The sequence below is a fragment of the Mustela erminea genome, chromosome 9 (genome assembly GCF_009829155.1).
Source record: "Mustela erminea isolate mMusErm1 chromosome 9, mMusErm1.Pri, whole genome shotgun sequence".
Taxonomy (NCBI): Eukaryota; Metazoa; Chordata; class Mammalia; order Carnivora; family Mustelidae; genus Mustela; species Mustela erminea.
The window spans coordinates 65,991,302-66,016,074 of NC_045622.1; the positions used below are offsets into that span (position 1 = coordinate 65,991,302).

At 50.7% G+C, this 24,773-nt stretch overlaps 1 protein-coding gene across 2 annotated transcripts in view; it reads right to left on the reverse strand.

Moving 5' to 3' along the window:
* GALNT18 (polypeptide N-acetylgalactosaminyltransferase 18) overlaps nucleotides 1–24,773 on the reverse strand; it is a 352,322-nt gene that overhangs the window by 18,398 nt on the left and 309,151 nt on the right. For both annotated transcript variants that reach the window (XM_032358168.1, XM_032358167.1), the window contains exon 10: nucleotides 6,902–7,066. In XM_032358168.1, coding sequence (XP_032214059.1) covers nucleotides 6,902–7,066 — 165 coding nt within the window. The remainder of the gene's footprint in view (nucleotides 1–6,901; nucleotides 7,067–24,773) is intronic.

Below are 24,773 nucleotides of genomic sequence, written 5' to 3' on the forward strand. Positions count from 1 at the left end.
GACAGTTCCACATTTGCCCCTCCATATGACATGGAAATGAAAAGGTGTTTTATTCCAGAGCCATGATGAAATATCCGATTATAGTCTTTTCTTTTCAGTACAAAAGGTTCTCGAAGTCGGACTTCTTGACAGCGACTGGGGATCCGAGCAGGAAAAAAGTCAAGGACTCCTCCTCCTTGCGTGTGGGGAAATTCTTTGGCAGCATTAGCCATGCTCCCTGGGAAATGTGTTCTGCAACTAGGTTCTTTTTTTTGAGTGGGTTACTCGTCTTGCATCAAATTATCAAATTAGACCCCGCAAATCAGAGCCAATCATCATGGACATGGAGGGTTGGCTCTGCACTCAGCTGTCTTCCAGGCAGTGTCCTCAAACTCTTGAAAATTTCTTCTCTCTTGGCATTAACAGACAACTCTGTTGTTATCCTTGATGTTCCCCATTTGGAAAATGCATAAATACTTCACAGAGAATGAGGCAAGCACAGAGGCTCAGGTGTGGGGACAGCTAACCATGGGAACACTGATCTATGTGCACTTGGACTCCCAGAGGGGCCCTCCTGCCATTGCCACCAAAGAACCCAAAAGCCAGGAGGTGTGACGGTGCACTCCCCAGTTTGGAAGCAGCACGAAATACAGTCTGAATATCCCGATGTTTCATGAAAGCCCCATTTTAAAAAATATTTACACCAATTTGTACTCTAGTCTGCATGGTATGCATACATTTCCACCTCCCTACTTCAAATCTGAGGTTAGAGAAAGAAGTACATTTTCACCCCACAATTTTGAGTGCCCCACTTAACACATGTCCATTTTGCAGTTGGGATGTACCACCCTCTGAAAGTGTTCTTTGCCGGAATAAGGGATTTCTCCAACTAAACAGGGGCCTCTATTAGGTTGAAATGTCCTTTTTCAGTGTGCACACATGTGTGCAAGGAAAGAAATCACTGGTAAAATTTTGTCCATCTTGAGTTTCTCACAGACCTGTCTTGAGACCTGGTATACAGGAGGCCTCTGGTTAATATTTGTGGATTTTTTGAAAAAAGAAAGAAATCCTTCATTCGTTAATAGCACATTGCAGGGATCCTCTGTCTCAGCTCCCCATCAGGTGCTGGAGACCCTGAACACGTAAGACAGCCTGAACCTCTGGTGTCATGGTTGATGGAAGAAAAGGACGTGGAAATAATGGAAAAACAATTGCAGAAAGTAAGGTGAAGGTGGCCCTCATACAAGGAGTTTGGATCATTCTCAAACTTGTCCAGTATTTCCAAGTCCCCACTCAGAGCCAACAGGGCTAGACTGCTTTCCAGTGCATATGGCAGCCCTGCAGCTGTTAGAAGGCAGAGCTGAGATGTTTCTGGTCTTCTGGGTCCAACAGTCTGCATTGCTTCAACCATGCATTTAGGTAGGTAGGTAGAATTTAAGGAGGTTGGACCTTAGAAGACACACATCGTAACCGCCCTCCTATGGCAAGAGTCCCGTTACAAGCATCTTGAGGAGAAGGCTCCAACATTTGCTTCACCATTCAAAGGAATGGTAATCGGGGCAGGGCGCATCTCATTACCATGGAGAGGCAGTCTGTTCTGTTGCTTGGCAGGTGTCCTGCCACAAAGTTCTCTGCTTACTCCCTCTCCTTCCATGGGTGCCAGGCTCACTGACTAAAGGCTTCTTTCACTAACTCTTCATCACCAAATCTCAGAATCCCCCAAATCTCAGTATGTGGGATACTCTCAGAAGATTGAAAGCCTCCATAATTTATAGGTATCAGTTTAGGACATTCTTTATACCAGGAGGAATCATAAGCTAGAGGAATTGCAGAAGGCAATAACGACGATGTCTGGTGGTCTTGAAATTCTATCATGTGTTGATGTGGGAAATGTTAGCCCTCTAGGCACAGGTGTGTGCCTTGAGAGGGATGATGCTGGCTGCCCACCGACTGTTCTGCAAACCCAAAGCCTAGGGTGGTCCTGGGTGCACAATCCCCCCCACCAACTCCCTTCATTTCATCCATCACTACTTCCAACAGATCACAGCAATGTCTCAAAGTCCCCACAACAGCTATCTGGCTCCATGACCCCATGACAACCGAGTCTGCTCCATCTCTCACGGGAATAATGGGTCAGCCCCCTAACTCATTTCCCTGTCTCTTTTATCTCGGTCCATCCTACACTCTGGTATCAGAGGGATTCAGACCCCCTCGTGGCAAGCCATGGCTTAAGATATCCCCTGGATCCTCCCTTTGCTTTTAAGGTGAAGTTGAATTTGTTGGCATGGGTTTCAACAATTACCATTCTCTGCACCCAGACTAACTCTTATGTCTGATCTCTCTCATGTTCCTTTGGAAATTCCAAGTTCCGCCCGCACCAACGTTGGATTTCTGTTCCTCAAACATGCACTGTTTTTTCTTGCCTTTGCCCAGGCTGAGCCTCGACATGGGATGTTCTCCCTTTTTACACCTGGGAACTGTCCACTTTCAAGAACCGGATCAAAGAAGCCTTGAATGTGAAACCATCCTGGAGCCCATCAAGCCGGGGTCCTGGCACACCACACCTCCCTCATTTCTGGTCTCATTGTCTATTCGGTTGCGTGTTTATCTGCTCAGGAGCTCCTCCAGGGCAGAGGCCGTGTCTGCCTCCTCTCTGCATCCCTCCTGCTCAACCCCCGTGCTCAATGAATGTTTGACGAATGACTGAAGGAAAGAATGTTCATCATCAGAAAATGGCTCATCAAAGCCCCGTGCATCAGCATTGCCAAGAGATGTTTTCATCAAGTGTGGTTGCTCAGTGTCAGTATCTCACGCTGTCCTGATTCATCCTGAGCATCGGAAATTCAGAAGAGCTTGCAGGGGATAGAAGAAAGGCATTTTATTTGTTAAACAGAAAATCAGGGTATGAGATGGAACGCTAAGATATGCAAATGCCTGTCTTCTTTGTGGGAGAACCTGGGAGAAATGCACTAGATTATTTTGAAATTAATTCAGCCTGAATGTCTGCGGAGTTTAAATGCAGCCCTCAGGAGAGTAAATAATGCAGAATGTGAAACCAGAAAAGAGATTTGAGATGCACCAGCAAAAGCTTCTTTCAGCCCAACTTCTGCACCCGATCATTCTACTTGGTAGGGTCTCTATGTAATTTGCAAAGATTAAAATCTGTTGCAAGCACATGATTTAATCACGCAAGAGGCTTCCAGCCTCTGCTGGCCTTGTCAACAGTAGTTCCTAACCTGTGAGGGCTTGTGGACAGATTCCAGGTTGCTTGACAAATATCAGTTATTTTGCCTTAAACAAAAATTTCACGTACATTAATCTTTAAAATATCAAGCGAGAGTGGCTGCTCTGGGTTTGCAAATTAGGGATTTAAAAATGTGATTTCCAAAGAGTTCTTCTTGGGAGGAGGATCAAAGATGGGGCTGCCAAAGCACCCTGAGAGTTTAATTGGATATATGTGTACGTGGCTGAAAACTGCCCAGGCTCCAGGATTCCACGTCCAAAACACTGCCTGCTTTGCTGGTCACCGTCTCCTTTCAAGTAGGAGTCACGTGAGGCTGCCTGTTCCAGGCCATGCACTGAGATGAGGAAAGGAAAGAGCTGGATTTGGGGGTGTCTTTGCCTTGAGGATGCCTCTTTTAGGGATATGTTCCTTTGTTTGCCCCAGTCAGGGATGGACAGAGGAGCTGATGGCCAGCCAGAACCACTGAGGCCTCTGGAAAGGGAGAGGAGTCACCTCAGCCTGAGCCTTGGGGCATGTCTGTCTGGGAGGGTTGGAAAAAAAGCCTATGGGCCTGTGCGTGGGGCTGGGCTGTGAAGCAGCCTGGGTTCAGGCGCAGCCAGCCTATTTGAACTTGAGCTCCATCTCCCGGACTGCATGACCTTGGGCAGGGGAACTTTATCTTGTTTCACTGTCTTGGATATGGAACTGCTCGGCTTACTAACACCGCACTTCCCAAGGCTGAGGCTCTACCTTAGCTCTGTTTCCAGGGTGATTCTGGAGTTCCTCCAAGGAATGAAGCTTTGCAAAGGGGTCAGGAGCTCACTCCAGTTCAAGAGCACTTACCCAAGTGACACAGGATCCCCAGAGCATCAGGTGCCTGGCTGGCCCCTGGCCTCCTGGGGCTATTCCAGAAGCCCTGAGCTCCTCCTCCTTCTCCCTGCCAGTTGAAGCGGCATTTACTTGTCCATTAGAGGCCTCCCAGCCACACCTGTCAAGCTGCCCAGCCCATACCACCAGAAGCTGGGCTCCCTGGGGCAGCCTCAGATCTTGCCCCACGAGGAGATCTTGGTGGCCAGGCAGGGCCCTAAGGACCCCGGGGTCACTCACGGAGAAGAGGGGAGGAGGGAATGGCTACATGTTCAAAGTGCATTTTAGCTTCCTGCTAGCTTTTCTTCCTGCCTCTCCCCCAACCCCCTTCTACAATCTCCCCCTTCCCATTCGACTCCACAGTCTCTGACACAGGGGCATTCCAAAACCTGAACCTAAATAGGCCAGTCCCCTGCTCTCCATTTTCACTCCCATAAACTCCAGGCCCGTGGAGTCCATGACCTGGCCCAGCTGCTCTTCCAGGCTCATCTGCTGCTACCCTGCCCCCACCCCCAGGCCCTGCAGGTCCCGGCCACACCTGGCTCTCCACAGCTCCCTGAACACAGCTGGGGTTTGAGGCTCCACAGCGTTTGTGCATGCTGTTCCCTCTCCCTGGAACACCCTTCTCTACTTTCATATGGCGCAAGCTCCTACACACTCTTCAAGGTGAAATACCGTCTCTTCTGGAAGGCCCTCAGCCCTGCTCCAGCTCCCCACCCACCACCTTCCTGCGCCATTTCCTTCCTAGTTCCCAGGGGCCCAGCAGGCCTGGCTGAAGGCAGCAGAGAGTGGCCTGACGTAAGCCCCAGCACAGAGCCTCCGGACAGGACGATCTCCCTCTCACCTTGGCAAAGTCAGTCCCACTCACCTTCCCAGGGACCCACAGGTCCCTTTTTCTCTGTTGCCTCCAGGCTGCAGGCATGTGGCCTCTATCTTTCATATGTGGCCTCTAGCCTGAGCTGGGAAAGGACAGCCGCTTCGCCACAGAGCACGCACCCAGCCTGCGTCCCTGACCCTATGCTGCCGGCCCTCTCTCGGCCTCTCCGTGTAAAGGAGGGCCACAAGGGAAATGTAGCCGCGGCCCATGTCACTCAGGTCTACACAGCCTGTGGGGACAGGTGACAAAGGCAGACCATGGAGGTGAGACAGCTGTTTCAGCCAGAGAGAGGGAGCCACGAGGAAGCTGTGCCCCATGTTCTCCAACCTCAGCCCCGACCCTGACCTTCTCCCAGGTGCCGCTACAAACATGCCCCGACTGGAAGTAGAGGAGAATGTAGAATAATATGTGGACAGGCACCCCCAGGCCCATGCTGGCCTGGTATTTACCATCTTTCCGTCTGTGTTTTCTCCCATGGAACGCGGGGGGAGGGTCCCTGCATGCGCAGCTGTGGTGAGGCTTAACTGAGCGGCGAGGTGTCCCCCGCTTACAGAGTCGGGCACTTAGGGAGCACTCCGTGAAGGCTGGCTGTTGCTCTTACAGGGACGGATATTTACAGTTCACAGTGCTCGGCGAAGGTCACGTGAACAGAAAGGAGTACCGCTGCAGACCCAGCTGAGACTCGGAGTGGCCGCATGCGTCTCCTACCTGCCCCCAGAAGCCCATTTGGCTCCCCGTTCTGCTCCCTAGCAGCTGCTGTCCCAGGGTCACAAAACCCTCGGCGGGGGCTCTTGCTCTCCAACTAGCCCCTAAATTTATGACCTTGTTTTGAACTCAGTATTGATGTTCCCACTCATCATCTAGGACCCTACTCAGTCCCCTGGTTGTACATACCCAGGTCACAGGCCCAAGGCTGCCCATACCCGTAGAATATGGCGTGGCTGGGGCCCCCACTTCCCTGCCCCTCCCACCAGGGGAGAGTGACTACACAGCCTCTTCCAGCCCCAAGAGCCTCCTCCCCAGGAGGAGCAGCTTGCTGGGAAGCTTGGGTCGGGGTCCTGCCACTCAGTCCCACAAATACAGACATTCCCTTTCTGACTTCCCTGGAGGCATCCCCCACATACAGTCCCCGATGCCTGAGAGCGAGGCAGGTTCCTCACTTCATGTTCTGAACACTTCCTCTGCACCCCCTGGGTGGTGGGTGTCCCTGCCTATTGAGGGAGACCAGCCCTAACTTAGCAGATGCCCTGGGGGCTGGGATGCCTCTGGGCTGAGGCAAAGGTTCTCTTCAAAGTGGGGTCACTGTGGGCTGTCTCCAGTTGGGCCTCTTGATCTTTGGACTACATTTTATAATCGGGTCAACGGAGAGCAAGGAGTCAAATATGGGCCTTAGAACTGATGGAGACTTAACACGGGAATGCTGTGTCCACATGCCCTTTGAGGAAACCTTCTCTCCTAGAGTGAGACCATCACAGCAGAGTGGGGCATGGGTCAGGGATGCCTCAGCACTGCCTACACCTGGGACACTGGGCTTCATCTAGGGAGAGAGAATGTGTGGAGGAGAAAGGTGAGGGTTTAAAGTCAGAGTGGCCAGAGTCTAAGTCCCAGTCCTGCTCCTTACTGGGTGACTTTGGGCAGATGACTCCCTCCCTCTGAGCCTGTTTCCTTATGTCTACGAATTAAATAAAATGATAGTAAAAACAACAACAACAATTTCCCCTTTAGAGCCAATATTAGGAGATAGTGAGCTAACCATGGATGCGAAATCCCTGGCCCAGAGTAGGTCCCCAGACAATCCCGGGAGCTGGCCCTGAGTCACAGGCTCCCCGCACCATGTCCCCTTCCTCCCCCCCCCCCCCCCCCGCCCCCCGCCCCCCGCAGGCTCTGGGGCCCCTGTGGACTTCCTGCCTGCTCTACACTCTGGCTACTCTCGCCAGCGTCTCGGGGGCTCTTACCTGAGAGAACTGCCAGTGGAGCTTCATCCTCTTGGCTTTGGCGTAACTGCACTCGATGAGCCGAGGCCGACTGTTGACGTCCACCAGGCACCGGTTGTCGTCGTCGTCGACCGTGGGGCTCAGGATGCCCACGTGGATCTGCTGACTGCTGGTGTAGTACACGTTCTGTGGGGGCGGGGCAAGAACTCCAGTAAGCGTAATGACGTAATGACTAATGACGGAGAGATGGGAGGGTCCAGGGGAGGACCCTGGACTGCTCCCTGGGCTGCTGGCAAAGGTAACACAAGCCTGTGGGCTTCACACGATTTTCTGTTGCAGTGGACAGGAAAGCTTTTTACATCCTGATCCAGGATAGTCTCTGGTCCGCGTGTAGAACTGAGACAAAATTTTGGAGACCTGAAACTTAGTCTTACCATAGGCAGTGCAATCTGGTATTTTCCATTCTATTCTTTCCCTGAAAAGCATTGGTCATAAACTTTTAAATTGATTTCACCACCCACAGTTTAAAAAACATGGCTTGGATCCATGATTGCAGGCTTGCTGATTTCCTCCCTCCATAAATGTTTTGTACAAGATTTGTGCTTGGCCTGTAGATACGAAGCAAGAGACCCGTGCCAGGCCTTAGGCAGTTCAGAGTCTTGTGTGATCCGAGACATGGAACATAAAATTTCCATCCAGATTACAACTGTGTAGAGCAAGGGTTGGCAAACTTTTTCTTAAAGGGCCGGGTGGAAAATATTTTTGGCTCTGCAGTGTGTTGGGTGGTCCCTAAGGCTGCTGCCAGATTTGGTGATTCAGTAGGACTCCCTAGACTGCCCATATTTGTACTCACAGTCATGATTTCTTATAGGAAAAGGATATAAGTTTTATCAGCAAAGGGAAAAGGCACATAGGGCAAAGTTAGGGGAAAACCAGGTGCCAGCTCCCCAGGGTCCTCTCCTAGAGGTCATACAGGATGTGCTTAATTCCCCCAGCAAGGAGCTGAGACAACACAGGTGAGATGTTTTCTACTGGGAAAGCTCTACAAACTGAGCTGGATTTTGTTTGTTTGTTTGTTTGTTTGTTTTGTTTTGTTTTGTTTTTTGTTTTTTTGTTTTTAATCAGGGCTGGCCACATAGGCAGCCTCTGCCTGGTACATACCCATATTCCAGACTCCCAGGAGCAAAGCAGGTGTTTAGCATAAACCTTATTATTTGTATAGTCTGGTTGGGCATAGCAAGCTACTCTTACACACCTGGGAATGGTGGGAACCCTTTTGAAATAAAGGTTCTCAGATGCCTGTCCAGGGCCACCATGGTAAGCAGATCTTTCAAAGGACACAGTCAGGCCTGCTGTGTTAACTCTTTTCTGCCCAGAGGGCCATACTGTCTGAAAACTCAACTCTGCCATCGTAGCCTGAACACAGCCACAGACAATATGTAAACGATGGCTATGCTCTGAGGATGCTTCATTTACAATAACAAGGGCTGTGCATGGGCTGTAGATTACTAGCCGTGGTCTAGAGGAAAGCCACATGATCTCTGACCTTCAAAGTTTTCAGTCACTTCTGTGAAGTGGTTCCCCAAAAGGGCTCTGAGTGGACAAGTCATAGGGTTCTGTGAGCTTTTCTCTTCATGTTACTAAAGAAATTAACATCCCCTCCCCTTAGGATTAGGCCCCATGGGCAAATTGAGATAGTATATTTCTTTGCTTGAGGTTAGAGTTAGGGTGGGCCCTCTTATTATCTTCGTATATTAAACAATTCACACTGGTAAATATTTTTGGTTCATTCTAAATGATAAAATAAGTCATTTCTTGTTTTAATAGAAGAGGGTGGTTGACAAGGACTTTTAAACATGAGTACATGACAAAAAAGGGACTGTGGGGTGAGAAGGGCAGTGCAGGGAAGGAAATAAGGGGTGGTTCTTGGGGGTCATGTTCTTCCTGACCCTTGGAAGTCCAGGGAGGGCATGGAGAGGCAGGCGGGGTTACCCTTCAGACCTAAGAAGAGCCTCAGGCCAGTGTATGACTCAAGGCCCCAACAGGAAACAGATGACACACTCAGGGTCGTAGAATCCAAGGAGGGTATAATAAAGGCATAATGCTCCATGGTGTGGGTAGAATGTAAGGGAACCACAGAGATTGTAGAGTTCCCTGAGGATAACAACATGGAGCTGTTACCACTCCCAGACCCAAAGGGATGAGAGAAGAGAGCAGTTATAAGACTCTGTAATAGGAAAGTTCTAGAGAGAGGGTTGACTTGCAAGAAGGCTTCAGGGTGGGAGGGGCTTGGGGATAATGGCGAGTGGTGGTGAATAAACACTTCAACTTTACTCTCCCCTCCCCACCCTGTTCTTTTTCTGGGTCAGCCCATTGGTAGAACCCAGCTGGAAGCCAAAGAACATGAGAGCCCATTGAAACATTCCATAAATTCAGCCTCCTAGGGTAGAAGGGGAAAGATGGAGAGTAGATCTGGAGAGATGAATAGGAGACGCTCAGATAATCTTATAAGTTATCAGATTTGGTGAATCCATAGAAATTGGCATTAAATTACTAAGATGATTGATTTTTCCCATAATAGAGGTGAAGAATCATAGTGATCAAAGTTCTGAGCCCAGGCCAAATGTGGAATGCCTAGCTTCCGTGTGGAAATGTGACCGGAACAGAGGCAAGAGGAGCCTATTCAACACCTATATTGGGTAAGGGACTCTCCATTGTGTGGCCTGGGTTTCCGGTTCACCACCAAGGAAAGCCGATGACCTGCTGTGGCTTCTGGGTTTATTGGAGGTGATGGAAAATATGATGTCAGGATTTAGGAAGTTAAACAGATGCTGTTAGGCATCTAATCCATCCATCCATCCACCACACCCTCCATCCATCCACCAGTCTCTAAGTTGAGATCTGAAGATAACAGAGATGAGAGAGCCATGCTCCCTCCCCTGGAGGATCCAACGGCCACGATGGGGACACTAACATATCAGGAAATAATGGCTCTAATCACACTAATATGAGCATTGTTTCTGCTTCCTTCACTGACCTCTCCCGACTCTTGGTACTTTGAAAATAGAAATAAAAACTCACCACCTCCAGAAAGCCTTCTGTGAATGTGCCAAAGCCTAGAGCCCCCGCCTGCCACCCGGGCCTCTTTCCAAGAGTACAGAGCGGTTTATACCCTTGCGTGGAATGTAACCACGTTCTGTCCTCTGGACACGGGGCAGCTCTTTGTCACCCTGCACACCAGGACCCAGATTTCCTGAGGCTCGGGAGTGTGGACTGCCCGACCAGGACTGCCAGGAAGCAGTTACTGATACACCCCTCCCCTTCCTTCATTCCTGTCACCAGGGCTTGAGGGCGGTCTCCAGGCCAGTTTCTGTAGACACAAGCGGCTGCCCAGGTAATGGCAGAGATCAGTTTTGTTCACTCAGCTTCCAGAAGTGCCTGGGGGAGACGCTCTGAGAGCCTGGCGTGCACTTACTAGCTGGTTTGGCTCTCACTGGACCTGCTTATTGCTCCAGAGGCTGGGCAAATCCTAATAGGGACAGATAGTTGTTTGTTACTGAAAAGCAAACACAAAAGTGCCTCTTGGGGGTGGAGCCACCAAGCTGGCGGATCAGAGAGAGCAATTTGGCAGAGGCAGAGGCTCTGTGATTTGGCAGAGGCTCTGCCTTCCTCCCTCCAATCCCTCGGAAGTCCAGCCGGCAGCGGACCGAACCGGTAAATGGCCTGAACACAAAAGAGGGGAAACCGTTTCCTACAAGATGCCCCACTTGTAGTACCAGCGGGGCTGGGCTTTCTGAGTCATGGGCAACCTGGAAGATTTCAGCAAGAAATGACTCAGAGCTGTGGCTCCCAGAGAGGGACAGTCTGGCTAACCAGGGGGGATCTGCAATGCCTGGAGACATCTGAGGTTGTCGCAATGGAGGGGAGGGACGCTGCTACCGGCGTCCAGGGGTAGAGGTCAGGGACCTCTGAGTTCGCTGTTCAGCCTCCTATGATATACAGGACAGCCCCTGCCCTGCAGCAGATACTTTTCCGACTCTGGACACTGAAGGCGGTGGTTGTGGAGAACCCCCGCCTTAGGTGGCTGGTAACAAAACTTGTAATGTGTTCAGCTCCTACTCTGGGCCAGACACAAAGCGACAAGCATGCCTTATCCCACGGACTCCTAAAACAACTCTAGGAGGTAGGAGCTACCATGATCCCTGTCTTGGAGATGGGAAAACTGAGGCACGCGACATTGGGTAAAAGTCTCACAGGTGGAATAGCTGAGATTTACATGGAGGCAGTGTGAGTCCAGAGCCACACTGGTGACCACTCACCTTGCTCCCCTGCCTCCCCTGAGTCCCTGCAGCACCAGCAGCCAGGCCGAGGGGGCGGGGGTGAGGCCAGGAGGCTAGCTTAGGAAGCTTCCCATGGTGAGCCACTTGAGCTCTGAGAGAGGACTAAGGAAGCAGCAGAGGGCTGGAGGGCCTTGTACCAAAACACCTGTGATACAAGAGTGTAAGAAGTGACATTTTCCCAGTAACTCCCATCAGTGGCGGAGTGTGAGCCAGAGCCTGCCCGGTGGGGTGGGGGACATATAGAAAAGACATCCCTACTACTCCGTTCTTCCTCTGCTGCAAATGACAGACCTACTCATTTCCCACGCACTCCCATTCACCTGGACAGGGCTTCAAACCTGATCTGGGCATTTCATTCTGATGCTTGCAGGGAAAAGAGAAAAAGCCCTGGCAGGGGACTGAACAAAAACATCCGTGTCTTGGGGCTCACACCAGTGGATTTCTCCCCTTCCTCAGGCTGGGAGCAGGAGTCACAATGAGTACTGAGCGGGATAGCCAACTGGGGAGAACACGGCGCCCCTGGGTGCACACTTCTGCCCTGGGGGGCCATGGAGCCAAGGTCACACAAAGACCCCCAGGGCAGAGGTGCCCCTTGTTCTATCACTTCATCTCCTGGATAAGCAAAGGCCCCCAACCCGCCGGATGCAGGTGGGCCCCTGGACAGAGCCTTGCCAGCTGTCCTCCACACCCCTTTCTCTACCTGGCAGGTGTGGAGCGGGGACTGGCCTCCACCAGAGACAGGTATGGCCTCCCATGAGATCTGCCTCAAACCCACATCCGACAGCACCACACGGACAGACACGTCCACTGGCCCCTGGAGCTGCCCAGGAAGGGAAGAGGGAGAAGAGAAGAAACAGAGTTTAGTACACCTGTCTGCCAGCTACTGTCCATATCTGTGGTCACCTCCCATTTGTAAGGATAGGGAAACTGAGGCTAAGAGTGTTCGCAGACCTTCCCGGGGTAGAGAGGCAGGAGGTTGCGGTCTCCCCTCCTGCCTGGGGGAGCTTCCAGGGAAGGCTGAGACCTTGCTGACTCAGGGCCTTGCTCCCAGTCCTGGGTCGAGCATCCCAGATGGTCTTGTCTCCCGCAGCCCTTAGCAGGGCCTCCACCAGAGCAGAGGCCGAGACAGGTAGGGGGAGAGGGTGGAGGGCTCCCTAGGCAAATCAGGAGCACAATGGGGTTGGTTAAATGACATAATAACAGGGTTCCAAGGTGCAACAGAAATCCCTGCCTTCTTCCAAACAAGGGGCATGTGGATTTGGGGCAGCTTTAATCTCCTTCATTAAGTGATATTTCCTGGGTAACACTGATGGCCTATGGAGTGGGAGCCCTTGAAAAATAAGGTAGAGACATTCAGAGACACTCTCTCATTGGGAGAAGGGGCAGCAAACCTTCTTGAGCCTGGAGAGTGCAGAGGTGGTGGAAGGAGGGAAGTCATGGCAGGGCACTTTTAACAAGAGGCTCTAGAACCTACTACAGGGAAGAAACAACTCTATTTGCAGTGCGCTTTCGTGGGGACAGTGACCCAGGGAAAAGCAGGGTCCTCGAGGTCATTTCTTTGGAAACTTGCAGGAGATCGGTACCCTTGTTGCAGCCCAAAAGGTTTCAGAGCTCAGTCCTCTGTGGGGGTAGGTACAGTGGGGATAAACCAGGGGAATGATAGCCTAGGGGTTGAAAATCACAAACAATGGCTAGATTACAAAGTATCAGAATGTGGGATTGGTGGCAAAGATCCCTGGATCTATGGGCTAGACCACTGCATGGCCGGGCTTCTGGGAGGAGGAAACATTGGGACAGCACCTAGAACCTTCTGGATTCCAAGCCTCCCTCTCATCTTGGGGCCAAGGGGGAACCCCACTGGCAGGGGTATGGTTTGCAAGACTCTGATGAGGGCAGCCAAGGGGTTAGGAAGCACCATTGTTTAGGAGAACAGTTCTCAAAGTGCGGTCCCAGCATCATCTAGGAACTTGATAGAAGTAAGTCCAACCCCAGACCTGCTGAATCAGAAACTGAGCAGAGCCCAGGAGTTTGTGTTTTAACAAGCCCTCCAGGTAAGTCGGATGCATGAGAACGTTTGAGGACCACTGGTCTGGTGGGATAGAGTCAGGTGGACCTGGGTTTCCACTTGGCACCCCTGCCCTCACTTTGTAGGTGGAAGCCACTCTGAGCCTCAGTTTCCTGACCTGTAAAGTGCAATTGTGAGGATTATAACATTGCTGGCCCCTGGTCTGGCCGCAGGAGATATAGGGCAAGGACAAGGCAGGCAGGGACTCAGTAGAGAAGGATCTCCTGCTCCAGCTGCCCGGTCTCAACCCCCTGGCCTCTGAGTCGGCCCAGCCAGTGGGCCTGTGGGTAAGGATTCACAGAAATGGCTGGCAGGGCCCAGACCTGCACGGTGTGTGTGTTGGGGTAAGTGGGTGCGGAGAAAGAGCCGAGGCTAGCCTTATTCAATCTCAATTTAGAGTAGTGACTGTGGACATCTGTAATATGTACTAGAAATGGGCTCTTTGTCCTCCTTACCAAGAATGAGCTGCTGGCCCCTCTGCAGAGAGGGCAGGCTGATTTAAGGGTTTGGTTACTGGTCATTAACCCCTCGACACAGAGGTTAGTTATAGCGTGGAACACTGCAGGGCACGGATGCTAAATCAGGAGTGAAGGGGAGTCATTTCCAAAATGATCTTCTGTTCACTAAGCACAGAACCAGGTACATTAAGGGAAGGAAAACATTTATAAACCTTTCTGTTTGCTAGAGTTGTGAAGGAGAGCAAGGTCCCCAGCTTAGAGCTCCCCGTTGTGAGCCCATTTCCTGGGTGGAAGGGAACAGGAGAAGCTAAGGACCCGAGCCCACCGTGTGTGTGTGTGTGTGTGTGTGTGTGTGTGTGTGTATAAGTAACAGGCTCCCCTGCGCATAGCCAATAGATGATCTGGTTTAATTCAGCAAACACTCCTTCGTGCTCACTGGGGTGTAGACAGAGGGGGCACTGGGGAGCAGAGAGGAGCAAGACAGGGGTGCCCCGGGGAGCCGGGTGGGGAGACAGACATACAAAAAGGGAAAAGAAGAGCCTCACAGCCAGGCTTAGAGCGGAGTCAGAGCAGGTCAGAGCGCTGGAGGGGCGGGTGCTGGGGTGATGTGCTCTCCCTGGGGCTGGGCTGTGAGTGGTGAGTTTGGAGAACAGCCTAGGAGGAGAGTAGTATGGCCCAGATGACGGAGTAGGATGAGGGACTGCTGTCCGAAGGGAAGGACAAACAAAGGCAGGAGGCTTGGCGCTACCTTGCCATTTTGGAGAGAAAAGAGTCCCCCCGGGGGTGGGGAGATGAGACTGGAAACACAGCTCAGGGCTGAAGAGTTGATGGCACCCTGGGACTTAGATCGACTGACCCTCCACCTGCCAGCTCATCGAGGAATTCTCAGGCTCTTTGAGTCACAGCCATCCAGAGGGCCTGGAAAGGGAGCTGGGGCTAGAGGTGATACAGCCCCTTCTGTGGGTCTGTCTAGGGGACAGGGTAGAAAAGTGAGCTTTGGGCCAGGGTGCTGTCTTTGGGCATAAGACTGAGCAGAAAAGACAAGCGAGGCCTGATTTCTGCCTCTCACTATGCACCTGAGCCAGGATGGCCAGGCCAGCAGCTGCTTGGCACTGTTGCTGGGATTGGAAATTCTGACTTAGATTCATAGCTCGTGTGCTTCATTCTGGGTCTTGCACCCACACAATGGGTGTTGGCCCTCTCTCCACCACCATCTCTGGGGCTGTTTGCCACCCAGCCAACCCAGGCAGCAACCTGCATCTCCCACCTTGCTCTGTCTTCTCTTCCTGTGTCATTCTGAGCTCTTGGCATGCCCTGGGCTGTGTGTTTCCCTTGTCAGGCCCTCTGCCCCAGGAGAGAGCCAGGTGGCAGCAGCCATCAGCTTCCTGAATGGAAAGTGAGGGCTTAGGGGGAGTGAATTACCAGCAAGACACCAGAGACGAACTAGAGAAGGCAGCTGCAGGGTTCTTGATGCTGATGGCTTTATTTGCTTTCTTGTACCAGTGTCTTGCTTCACTCTGGCCATCACAGTAGGCATGTTTCACAGCCAATCAGGGTGCCTCATTGCCTTGGCCCAGTGATTGGTTCCAGGTTGGACATGGTGATCCCGTCTGGACCAATAAAATTCCTCCCTCAGATTTTCTATTTGTGTGAGTATGCTAGCAGGTGCTAGGCCCAGAGCTACTTGCTGCCTTCTTCCTCAGGTAAATCAGAGAAGCCTTTTCTGCTTGAAGATGAGAGGGACTAAAGTTACATATGAAGGGAACCATAGCCAAATGGGAGGGAAGGCAGGTGAAAGGGAGAGAGAAAAAAAGAGGAGGAGGCAGAGGAAGAGGAATAAGGAGAGGGGTGAGGAAAGGAAGAAAAGAGAAGATAGGAGTGTAGCAAGCTTCATTCCTGCCCCTGGATCCAGCCCTGCCTGAAGCTGGAGCCAGTCATGGGCTTGTCAGTTACATGAGAGGAAAACTATTTTACATTTAAGTTGGTTTGAGTTGGGTCTCTGTCACTTGCAACTAAGAGTCTTAACAAATATAGAACACCCAGGAGACATTTCAAGAACACTAAAATGAAGGAAGTAAAAGGAGCAAGTCCCAGCAGTCTTCAGCTACGGGGTGAATATAGGTGGCATGCATGTATATGTTTCATTCAGTTATTATATAAAGCAAGTCACTTTTCTAAATAATAAACTACTGGTTTGTGAATGTCCTTTTTTTTAAACAAGATAAAGAAGTATCTCACTCATCGGCAGGCTAGTATGCTTCCTTTAGCGGGTGAAATGCCAGTGAACTTGGAGGATCACACAGCATTGGGAATCCCCTGGGAGTGGACTGAGTATCTGAATATCCTCCATCAGGTAGGTATAAGAGGAGAAGAAGCTGAGAACTGCAGGGGAAAGAAAACTGGATTCCAGGAATGCAAGGCTGGCGGGGCTCAGGATGAGACAAGGAGCAGGAGCCCCGGACTGGGATCGCTGTCTGAACCATCTCCCTGCAGCCTCCTGTGCCTGTCTCTAGGCAGCAGCGCCTGCCCACTGTCCCTGGCGTGGACCTTAGCTGCTCATCCTCCCTCTGATGCTGCCTTTCCTCCTGCTCTCTGCACATTTCAGAACAAGAAGAGAATGTGCAGAGCCAGGGACGGGGCGGGCAGTTGTAAAGAGGCAGGAGCAGGTGTCCTTGCACTTGGCCTACAATATCTAATAATGACCCCGCCTCTGAGAATGGCTCCAGCCAGGGCTGGACCTCAAATAGTCTGGGATCTGTGACTCCACCACCTGCCCATGGATGAGAGTGGGTTGTCAAGGGGCCAAGAAGGCTGTCTCCTCCCAGGAATTTAAAACATGAACTGGAGAGACACAGAGATGAGGCAGCCTCTGTAGCTAAGACATGCTTAGCTCGAACGGATCCATGAACTCTTACAGCTGAGGGCCCTGGAGCTGTCCCCGTTCCTGCCTTTCCCCGACCCCCGTCAGCCCACCTTTGGAGTCTATGCAATGAATCACCGGGTTTTTTGCAACATCACCCACCCTTTGTTTTTAGCTGAAGCTGCCCAAATTTGGGACAGTTGCTGCTGTTGATAATAACTCCCCTCCCCTCGAATGCACAAATACAGCTCACTTGTTCAGTGGGAAGTTCACTATCTCGAAGAAATATCAGACACCTGCTATCTGACTACAGGGTCCAATTTGGTCCCTATTTTGGAAAGCACTGCTCAGAGCCCTTCCAAGCTGTGTCTGCTTGTCTGCTACAAGCTGTGTCTGCTCCCTGATAACCAGCTAAGCTGGAACAGATCATGTGCCCTTGGGAAAATGCCCTGGCATTCTTCATTCCCAAACCACAATCGTCTGCCAACCCTGCATCAGCTTGTGATGGTCAACGCGTGCGCCCCAACGACTCGAACAGATTGATTCACTGCTCTGCCCTGGGAAGCCCCTCCTGCATTCCCCTCCCCAACTGAGCTATTACATGTTCCTGCATTGTTAGTGTCAGACTTGGCCACATGCCTTTAACCAATGGGATATGAACAGGAGAGACGTGTGCCCTTCCCCCATGGTCAAAAGCTTAAAGAGCCATCATGGGATCTACCACGTTGCTTTTTACTCTCTGCCACCGGATGGGCAGCATCACAGATAGGAGCTGCTTCTTTGGTCACTGGAAAAAGGGGGAGGACACAGAGCTGAAGCTGAACCATGATGACCACAGAGCATGAGCAAGAAATAACCATTTCTTGCATGTCACGACGATTTGGGGACCGTCAGCCTAAGACAAATCAAGACTGGATGAGGGGTGCTGCCTAAATTCTAAAATATGGGACATTGACTCTGGGGCCAGAGAGTGGGCAGGGAGAAACGGTCCCCAGAGCCTGGAAAGATGGTGACCTCTTTTATTCACTGGCGAGACATTCTGCGTAACTGTTGCCTGCAGTTCCTTGGTAGACCATGCTTTAGATGAAGAGCACGGCTTCGTTACTATTGGCTGCTTTTGACAAGGCACTGCAAAAGGGAGATAAGGTCAGCAAAGACTTGGACAAGTAACACGACCGAGAAATGTTTGTTATTGTAAGCCACTTGGATTTTGAGGTCATCTGTTACTGGAGCATAACGAAGCCTGAACTGACTGACACAACCATTTTGCTCTGCTCCCTCACCAAGTAATCACACAAAAATAGAATCAGAATGGGATGCATGCTCTTAAAAAAAAAACAAAAAACAAAAAACAAAAAACAAAAACAAAGGAGTTGGAAAACAGGTACCACGAAAACTTGATTCAGTGCAGGGAAGGGAAGTAGTTGACTCTAAAAAGGTTAATTCTGGACCTGAACTGCCTAATTTGATTCCCTCTCTCACCCCCTCTTGTTCATTAGCTGTGTGACTACAGATGATGCCCTTGGCCATTTGTTCTTTCAATTTCCTCATCTGTCAAAGCAGGCGGTCAGAGCAGTACCTGTTGCACAGAGCTGTTGGGGAATTGTATAGCCCGAGGGCTGGTGAGTGTTAGCCATTAGCATTGGGTCTGTAAGATGGATCTCTCCCATCAGGTTACCAGGTTCCCGATGGCAGGAACCACGCTTGTCTTGCTCGCTATTGTATCTCTGTTGCTCACATCACTGCTTGACATGCCACATGTACTCAAAACATATTAGCTGATTAAATAAATGTCTTGATAAACTATTCCAGGGACCTTGAGCTCCAGCTTAGAAATCCATCCAGATTTCCTCCCTAGTGCCTGTTTCATGTCCGTTACTCTAAGGCTCCTCTAAGCTCTCTCTTCCATTTTGGACCAGAACCGTGGACAACACCTTCTATATGGCCTTGTGGATTAATAGTTTAGATAGAATGGGATTGTCTCTCGAGGACAAGATTCTCTGTAGTTTTCTCAGGATGCAGTCTGTGCAGGGCCTAACTCTTATCTGGCCTCATGAACAATGGAGGGGGGGACGCTTAATCGTTTGATGGCTCACCACAACTGTTACCCTGTGCTGAGTTAAGAAGGGCGCCTGGGTGGCTCAGTGGGTTGGGCCACTGCCTTCGGCTCAGGTCATGATCTCAGGGTTCTGGGATCGAGTCCCGCATCGGGCTCTCTGCTCGGCGGGGAGCCTGCTTCCTCCTCTCTCTCTCTGCCTGCCTCTCTGCCTACTTGTGATCTCTCTCTGTCAAATAAATAAATAAAATCTTTAAAAAAAAAAAAAAAAAAGAGTTTAGAAAGTTCCCGGAGAAAGGGGGAGTGTGTGAGAGAGAGAGTGCATGTGTGTGTGTATTTGAAAGAGATTTTAACATCTGAGGTGAGTGGTGATCTGGACTCTCCAGCAATCTCAATGATCAGGAAGATGGGGGAAAGAGCATGGTAATAAAACCTGTAAGTTAAGGTCCGGCAGGGAGAAGTTAGCTCAGAGAAATTGACCTCATGTGGATGAAATATCGGTGCCTGATTGCAATTTGTAAATATACATCTTGATTGTACCTGCTCCAACACCACCTCCATCTCTGCCTTCTTCTTCCCTGAGAAGAGTAAAACCTGCTTTACTGGGGAAAAAAGGTCCCACTCATGTCTTTGCTGGATGTTACAGACTCCAGAGAGCCACGCCAGGTGGACTGCACTATGGTGGAGAGAGTATTAGGAGACTGAAGCCCTTCTTTTGGGGATTCCTTTTCTTGCGCACAAGACAGGTGCTCAGTAAATACTTTTGGATGAACAAGTAGACAAATGCATAAGTGAGTGAATGAAATAATACAAAGTAGACACCATAGGCCAGAGTGATAATGTTATAAAATTGGCAACAGACTTTTCCTATCCTTGCATGCCAACTCTGCCTCTGCCCTTCGAGGCTGGGCTTGGCTGTGGCCTTGTGACTGACTTTGGGCAAGGAGAACATTTTCACAGCAAACATGATGCAAGCAGATACTTTCTTGCTGCTCTTAGAAACCCCTGTCACGGTCCTCATGTGAAGAAGCCTAGATCAGCCCACTGGATGATGAAACACACATCCCAGAAGCTCACTCTTCCCAGCTGACGATCAGCCAACCTCCAGAACCTGACTCAGCTGACCAGTAGTTGGCCACGGACGCCTGATTGAGCCCCGCTGAAGCTAGCGGAAGACAGGGCCAGCCCAGCCCTGCCTAACTCAAACTGTTGGCTTTCAGAGTCTTGAGATAAACTAACATGGATGGATCATTTCTATCTAGTAAAAATGATACAGGTAGCTCATATCAGAAGTGTGTTTGTGAAGTTTAAGGCACAGAACATAGGTCCTCGGCAAAGTGCTGTTCCTTTCTCCCCTCCCAATTGCAGAAAATAAAATAATTATACTAATGATATTATTTAATGAGCTCTTACTGTATGTCAGGGATGTTAAATGCTTTACAAATACACTTGTTTCATCCTCAAAATAATCTTAGATAAGTGGAGTATTATTGTTTCCATTTTTAGATGAGAAGATTGCATTTGATAGAGGTAAAGGCATGCATAGCAAGGGGCAAAGCTGGGACCTGAACTCAGGTCACCTGAATCCAAAACCCAACTCCCAGGCACTATAATACCCTGCTCCTTACTGAAGAAGGAAGGGAAGGTTCAATTCTACCCCTTCTCACCTGCGGCCCCCATTCCTGAAATGCTCTTCTTGCTCTGCAGCTCCTCCTCCTCCAGGAAGCCTTCCCTGATCCCTCTAGGTCACCATGACCCAGCTCTTCTTCTTCTGGCAGCTGGGACTCTGATCCCTTCCAGTGGCAGAGGGGAAACTCCATGAAACCCTGCTGATCCTGGACCGATGTGATGGGGATGGAATTCAGTTGCCTTGAGAGCATGGGAGTGGGTACTTCGTAGGGTCCAAGGTGACTGCAGTGGCTGAATACAAGGAGATGGGATTCCCCAGTCTGATTTCACCATCCCTTTCTTCCCAGTCTCCCAGTTCCATGTGCCTATGTGGTATATCAGGTCTAATTTTCATTGTCTTTATGGGACTTTCTTGTCCTCTCCCAACCCCTGATATGCTCTGTGCTTCTTTCCTGGCCGATCTTCTTTTGTAGCTCCCCATCCCCTCAAGACTTCCCCAAATGCCTCCCAAAGTCCCAATATCTTTCAAGGACAGTCCTTTCCAGCCGAAAGCAACTTCTTCTGTCCCCACCGCACATGCTCTTCCTGGAGGACACTGTCACTCTTATGGGCTTTGAATCTGCTCATTTTCCCATGAGGGATGCGAGACAGAGCCAATATTCCCCTCCCCCCACAGCAGCACCCCTTCCACACCTCAGCCCTCCACCGGGGACAAGAACATCTCCTTAGGCATCAGCCATCTCACCCAAGTGCTTCTCAGGCAGTCTGCTGTGCCCCTCCCTCCCACCATGCATCTTGTCAGGCCATGAGTGGCCGCACCCGCCCTGGGGCCCCAGTTCTGGGGAGGGCCACCTGTGCTGCACTTCAGCGGCCCATATGCGGATCCCAGCCCTTAGTGAACTGCTGTACCCCTAAACCTTTTCCTCTGTTGTCCTACTATCCTCCAAACTCCTATTCATCGTGATTCCTTACTCTCTCACTTCCTGAATGCCTGTTCGTCAGTCCGAGATCTTCCGAATAATAACTTTTTTTTTCTTTCCTCGCCTACCTTTATTGCCTTCTTAGCCTCTCCATGTTCCTGGAAAGGCTGCACCCCAATTCCTTCAACCAGCCCCTTGCCTGCACCTTCTGGTCTTTGATTCCTTTTTTTTTTTTTTTAAGATTATATTTATTCATTTGACAGAGACAGTGAGAGAGGGAACACTAGCAGGGGGAGTGGGAGAGGGAGAAGCTTCCTGCTGAGCAGGAAGCCCGATGCGGGGCTCGATCCCAGGACCCTGGGATTAGGACCTGAGCCGAACGTCTGAGCTGCCTAGGCACCCCTTGGTCTTTAACTCCTTATTCCTGTTGCCTTTGACATGCCGTAAGCCTGCCTCTGCAGTCTGTTTGCCTTCTCTCCACTCTCTCCCTGGATGCTGGGCACGACCTATGAAAAATCCTGGAACTGGGCAAATTAGACCCTCCACCGAATCGTGGTCTTCAGCTGCAGCCAGGCCCTGCCACCCTGCCCTCCCCACTAGGCCTTCTAGGGGTACCTGCCTAGTCTCTGAGCCACCCCCTGTAGGGTGTCCATACCTTCGCTGCTCTGGAATAGAAGCAGAGCCCCCATGTTTGACTTGCCACTCGGCCTGCACACGTGTTCCCCTTGGACCAGCCTCCACCCTGCTCTCAGGCCTCAGAGGAAGAAGCTCCTTCCCTGAAGTCCAGGGCCAGCCCCACTGGTCTTGGAGCCCAGCCCCCCCTGACCTCGCTATTTCCCCACCCCCAGAATGTTGCTTCCTTCTCCCCCAACATATCTGACCTCTTTCTCTACAGACTTCCTTCCCTCAGCCTCAGACGCGCTCCCTTATTGCTTCCCTCAAAAAGCAAAGCAGAATACACACCTTCTCTCGACTCCACACCCCTCCCAGTAGCTGGTCAGCTTCTTTTTCTTTCCAGCCTTTCCTTCCTAGCAAACTCTGGGGGAGAGGAGTCTATGCTCTCAAGCTCCCTGTCCGCACTTGCCTCTCTGGACGGAGGTGCTCTACTGACCACGTCCGCCCAGATGTTCCGTGACCTCCACGTGCTCAGGAAACACACCAATGGCATCGACTGTCCTCATTCCTCAGGGGCAGCTGCCAACTCAGACTTTGCCACCCTAGAAACCCCCAGAGCAACTGAGAAGGTGAATACCGGCTCAGTCCGTTTTGTGATCATCACTTAAAACAGGCTTAAATTTTCTATGAATTCAGTCATTTCTTCATGTAATCTATAGCTGTTAAGTCCCTATAATGCCCCAGGCAAATATGACTGAGTGACTTCCAAAGCAGATCGGGCTATTCCGAGTTGCTAAAGAAGCTGCAGAGATATAAATGTGTTCTGTGGCTCAGTTCTACAAGAATTAAGACCAGCAAGGCCCTTTTCCTGCAGAAAGAATGTTATGAAATTTTCCTTTTAAGCGTGTCCTTCACCCAAGTCAACCTCCACTCCCACACGTGTTCCTGCATTTAATAGTGTATTTTGAGCAAGAAGAAAAAAAATAAAGCTGTTCTAGTGATTGATTTAGAGGGCCCGGCTCTGCTGAAGTTCCCAGTATATTAACACAATGCTAACCTCAAGGACTCCACGAAAGCCCTGTGTCGGCAGCATTAAGGCTCAGCAATGAGCAGATTTCAGAAAAAGCAGCTGGGACAAAGGCAGTGTGATGACAATGAAGTTAGTTGGAAAAATCAAATACAAGAACCGCTTTGTGCCCATAATACATTCTGAACCCATCTCTTTACGAAATTTCTTGAACTAGACCAGCCTATCCTTAAGCTGTCCTGGTAGAAACACCATTCCGATGTCAAGACCACTAGCTATTCCCAAATCCGAGAGCCCGTGCCCTAGGCTCCTTCTTTATCATGTTCTCAGCCATGGGTGGTACGGACCTCCTCCAGGGCTCCTTTGGAAATGCGTGGGGGTGGGTCTGTCCACACTGCCCCTACTGCTGGTCAGAGTCCGGGGATCTAACCACCCTGAGGTTAGCTGAGGAGGACAGGCCCACAGAGTGAAGGACTGTCCCACCCAGAAACAGGAGCAAGGAGCCGCCAAAGAAGCAGCTGGCTGCTTGAGGGCCTGCCTTTGTGCAAAGGGCAGCGGAGCACACACAGGAGCTCTGGGGACAGCTCCCCACTTCCTGCTCCAGACTGCAGGAAGAAGAGCCTTTGCAGGGTCAATGGACACTGTGCCTAGGCGGTCCAAGAGAGGTGCGTCTCCGGAGATGGAAGGCTTGTCATTTACACTCTGTGCCTGGTTCACGGCTTGCATCCCAGGGACTCCTGTGGGTAGTTCCATGGGACCCTCTCAAATGGAAGGGTGAGTTGCAGATGGATCCGGGGCAGGTGGAAGGGGTCTACACAGCCCTGTCTATCAGAGAGCCCTCTCTTGCCTGAGGGTTGAGTCACATGGGAAGGCAGGCTGTTTCTATGTGCCAGCAAGCTTGGGGGCAGGAGATACCTCCATGAAAGGGCTCTTCTTCCCCCCTCCTGTCCAACCTTCCCTGTAATGACAGGCCCTCGTCAAGAAAAATAGACAGGATCTGGCTTCCAGCCCCGTGGGGGAGGGTATACCTCTCTAGCTCCCATCCCCAGGTCTCCCTGAAAATATATGGTGTCTAAAAGAAGAGATATGGATTTTGCCAGATCTTATCTTCACTAATAATAACTTACATTACTAATAAAAATAACAACAATTGCAAATATTGATTGAGGATTTGCAGGGTACCAGGCTCTGTGCTGAGCACCCTGTGTATTTCTCCACTTAATCCTCACAAAACCTCTATCAGATGGATGTTTTTAACCTCATTTTACAGAAGAGTCAGGCTTTGGGTAAAAGCTGATGAATAGCAAAGCTCATGTGGCTGGGCAGGCGGCTAGGAGGTCTTTGTCGGGAAGACTAGCCGCAGTTACTCGAAAATCCACCAACTTTATGAACAGATTCCTGCCCTGTGCCAGGCAGTGTGCTAGGCTCAAGGGATTCACTGGAGGACAAGCGAGTGCCTGCCCTCCAGAAATTTACGATCTAGTGGTAGATCGTCGATTTACTTAAGTAGACAAAGTCACGATTAACAGCCCACCGTGCTTATGATCACATTTATCCATATACTGCACGAGCGGTGAAGCAGTCAGACGGGTGCAGAGATTTGAGAATGACTCGTGAGAGCACCTGGGACAGGGTGGGCTGAAAAGGCTGCCCCTTGGAAGTGGGCTTTGGCTGAGACCTGAAGGGTAGGAAGTCGGGAGAAATGGGGGCTTTTGGATCTGATGCTTTGCTCCTGGAATGTTGAGACTAGATGTCTTCCAATGCAGAGATGGTTGCCCCAGTTCCTTGTAGGGGGAGGGGAACCCCAAAGGCCAGAGGTACACGGAAGGAGTCCTCATGTGTCCAGAGTGCTGAGCCATCTGTGTTCTGGGTCAGAGCCCCCGGTGGGTGGGGAAGAGCAGTCCTGGCTAGGTAATATTTTCA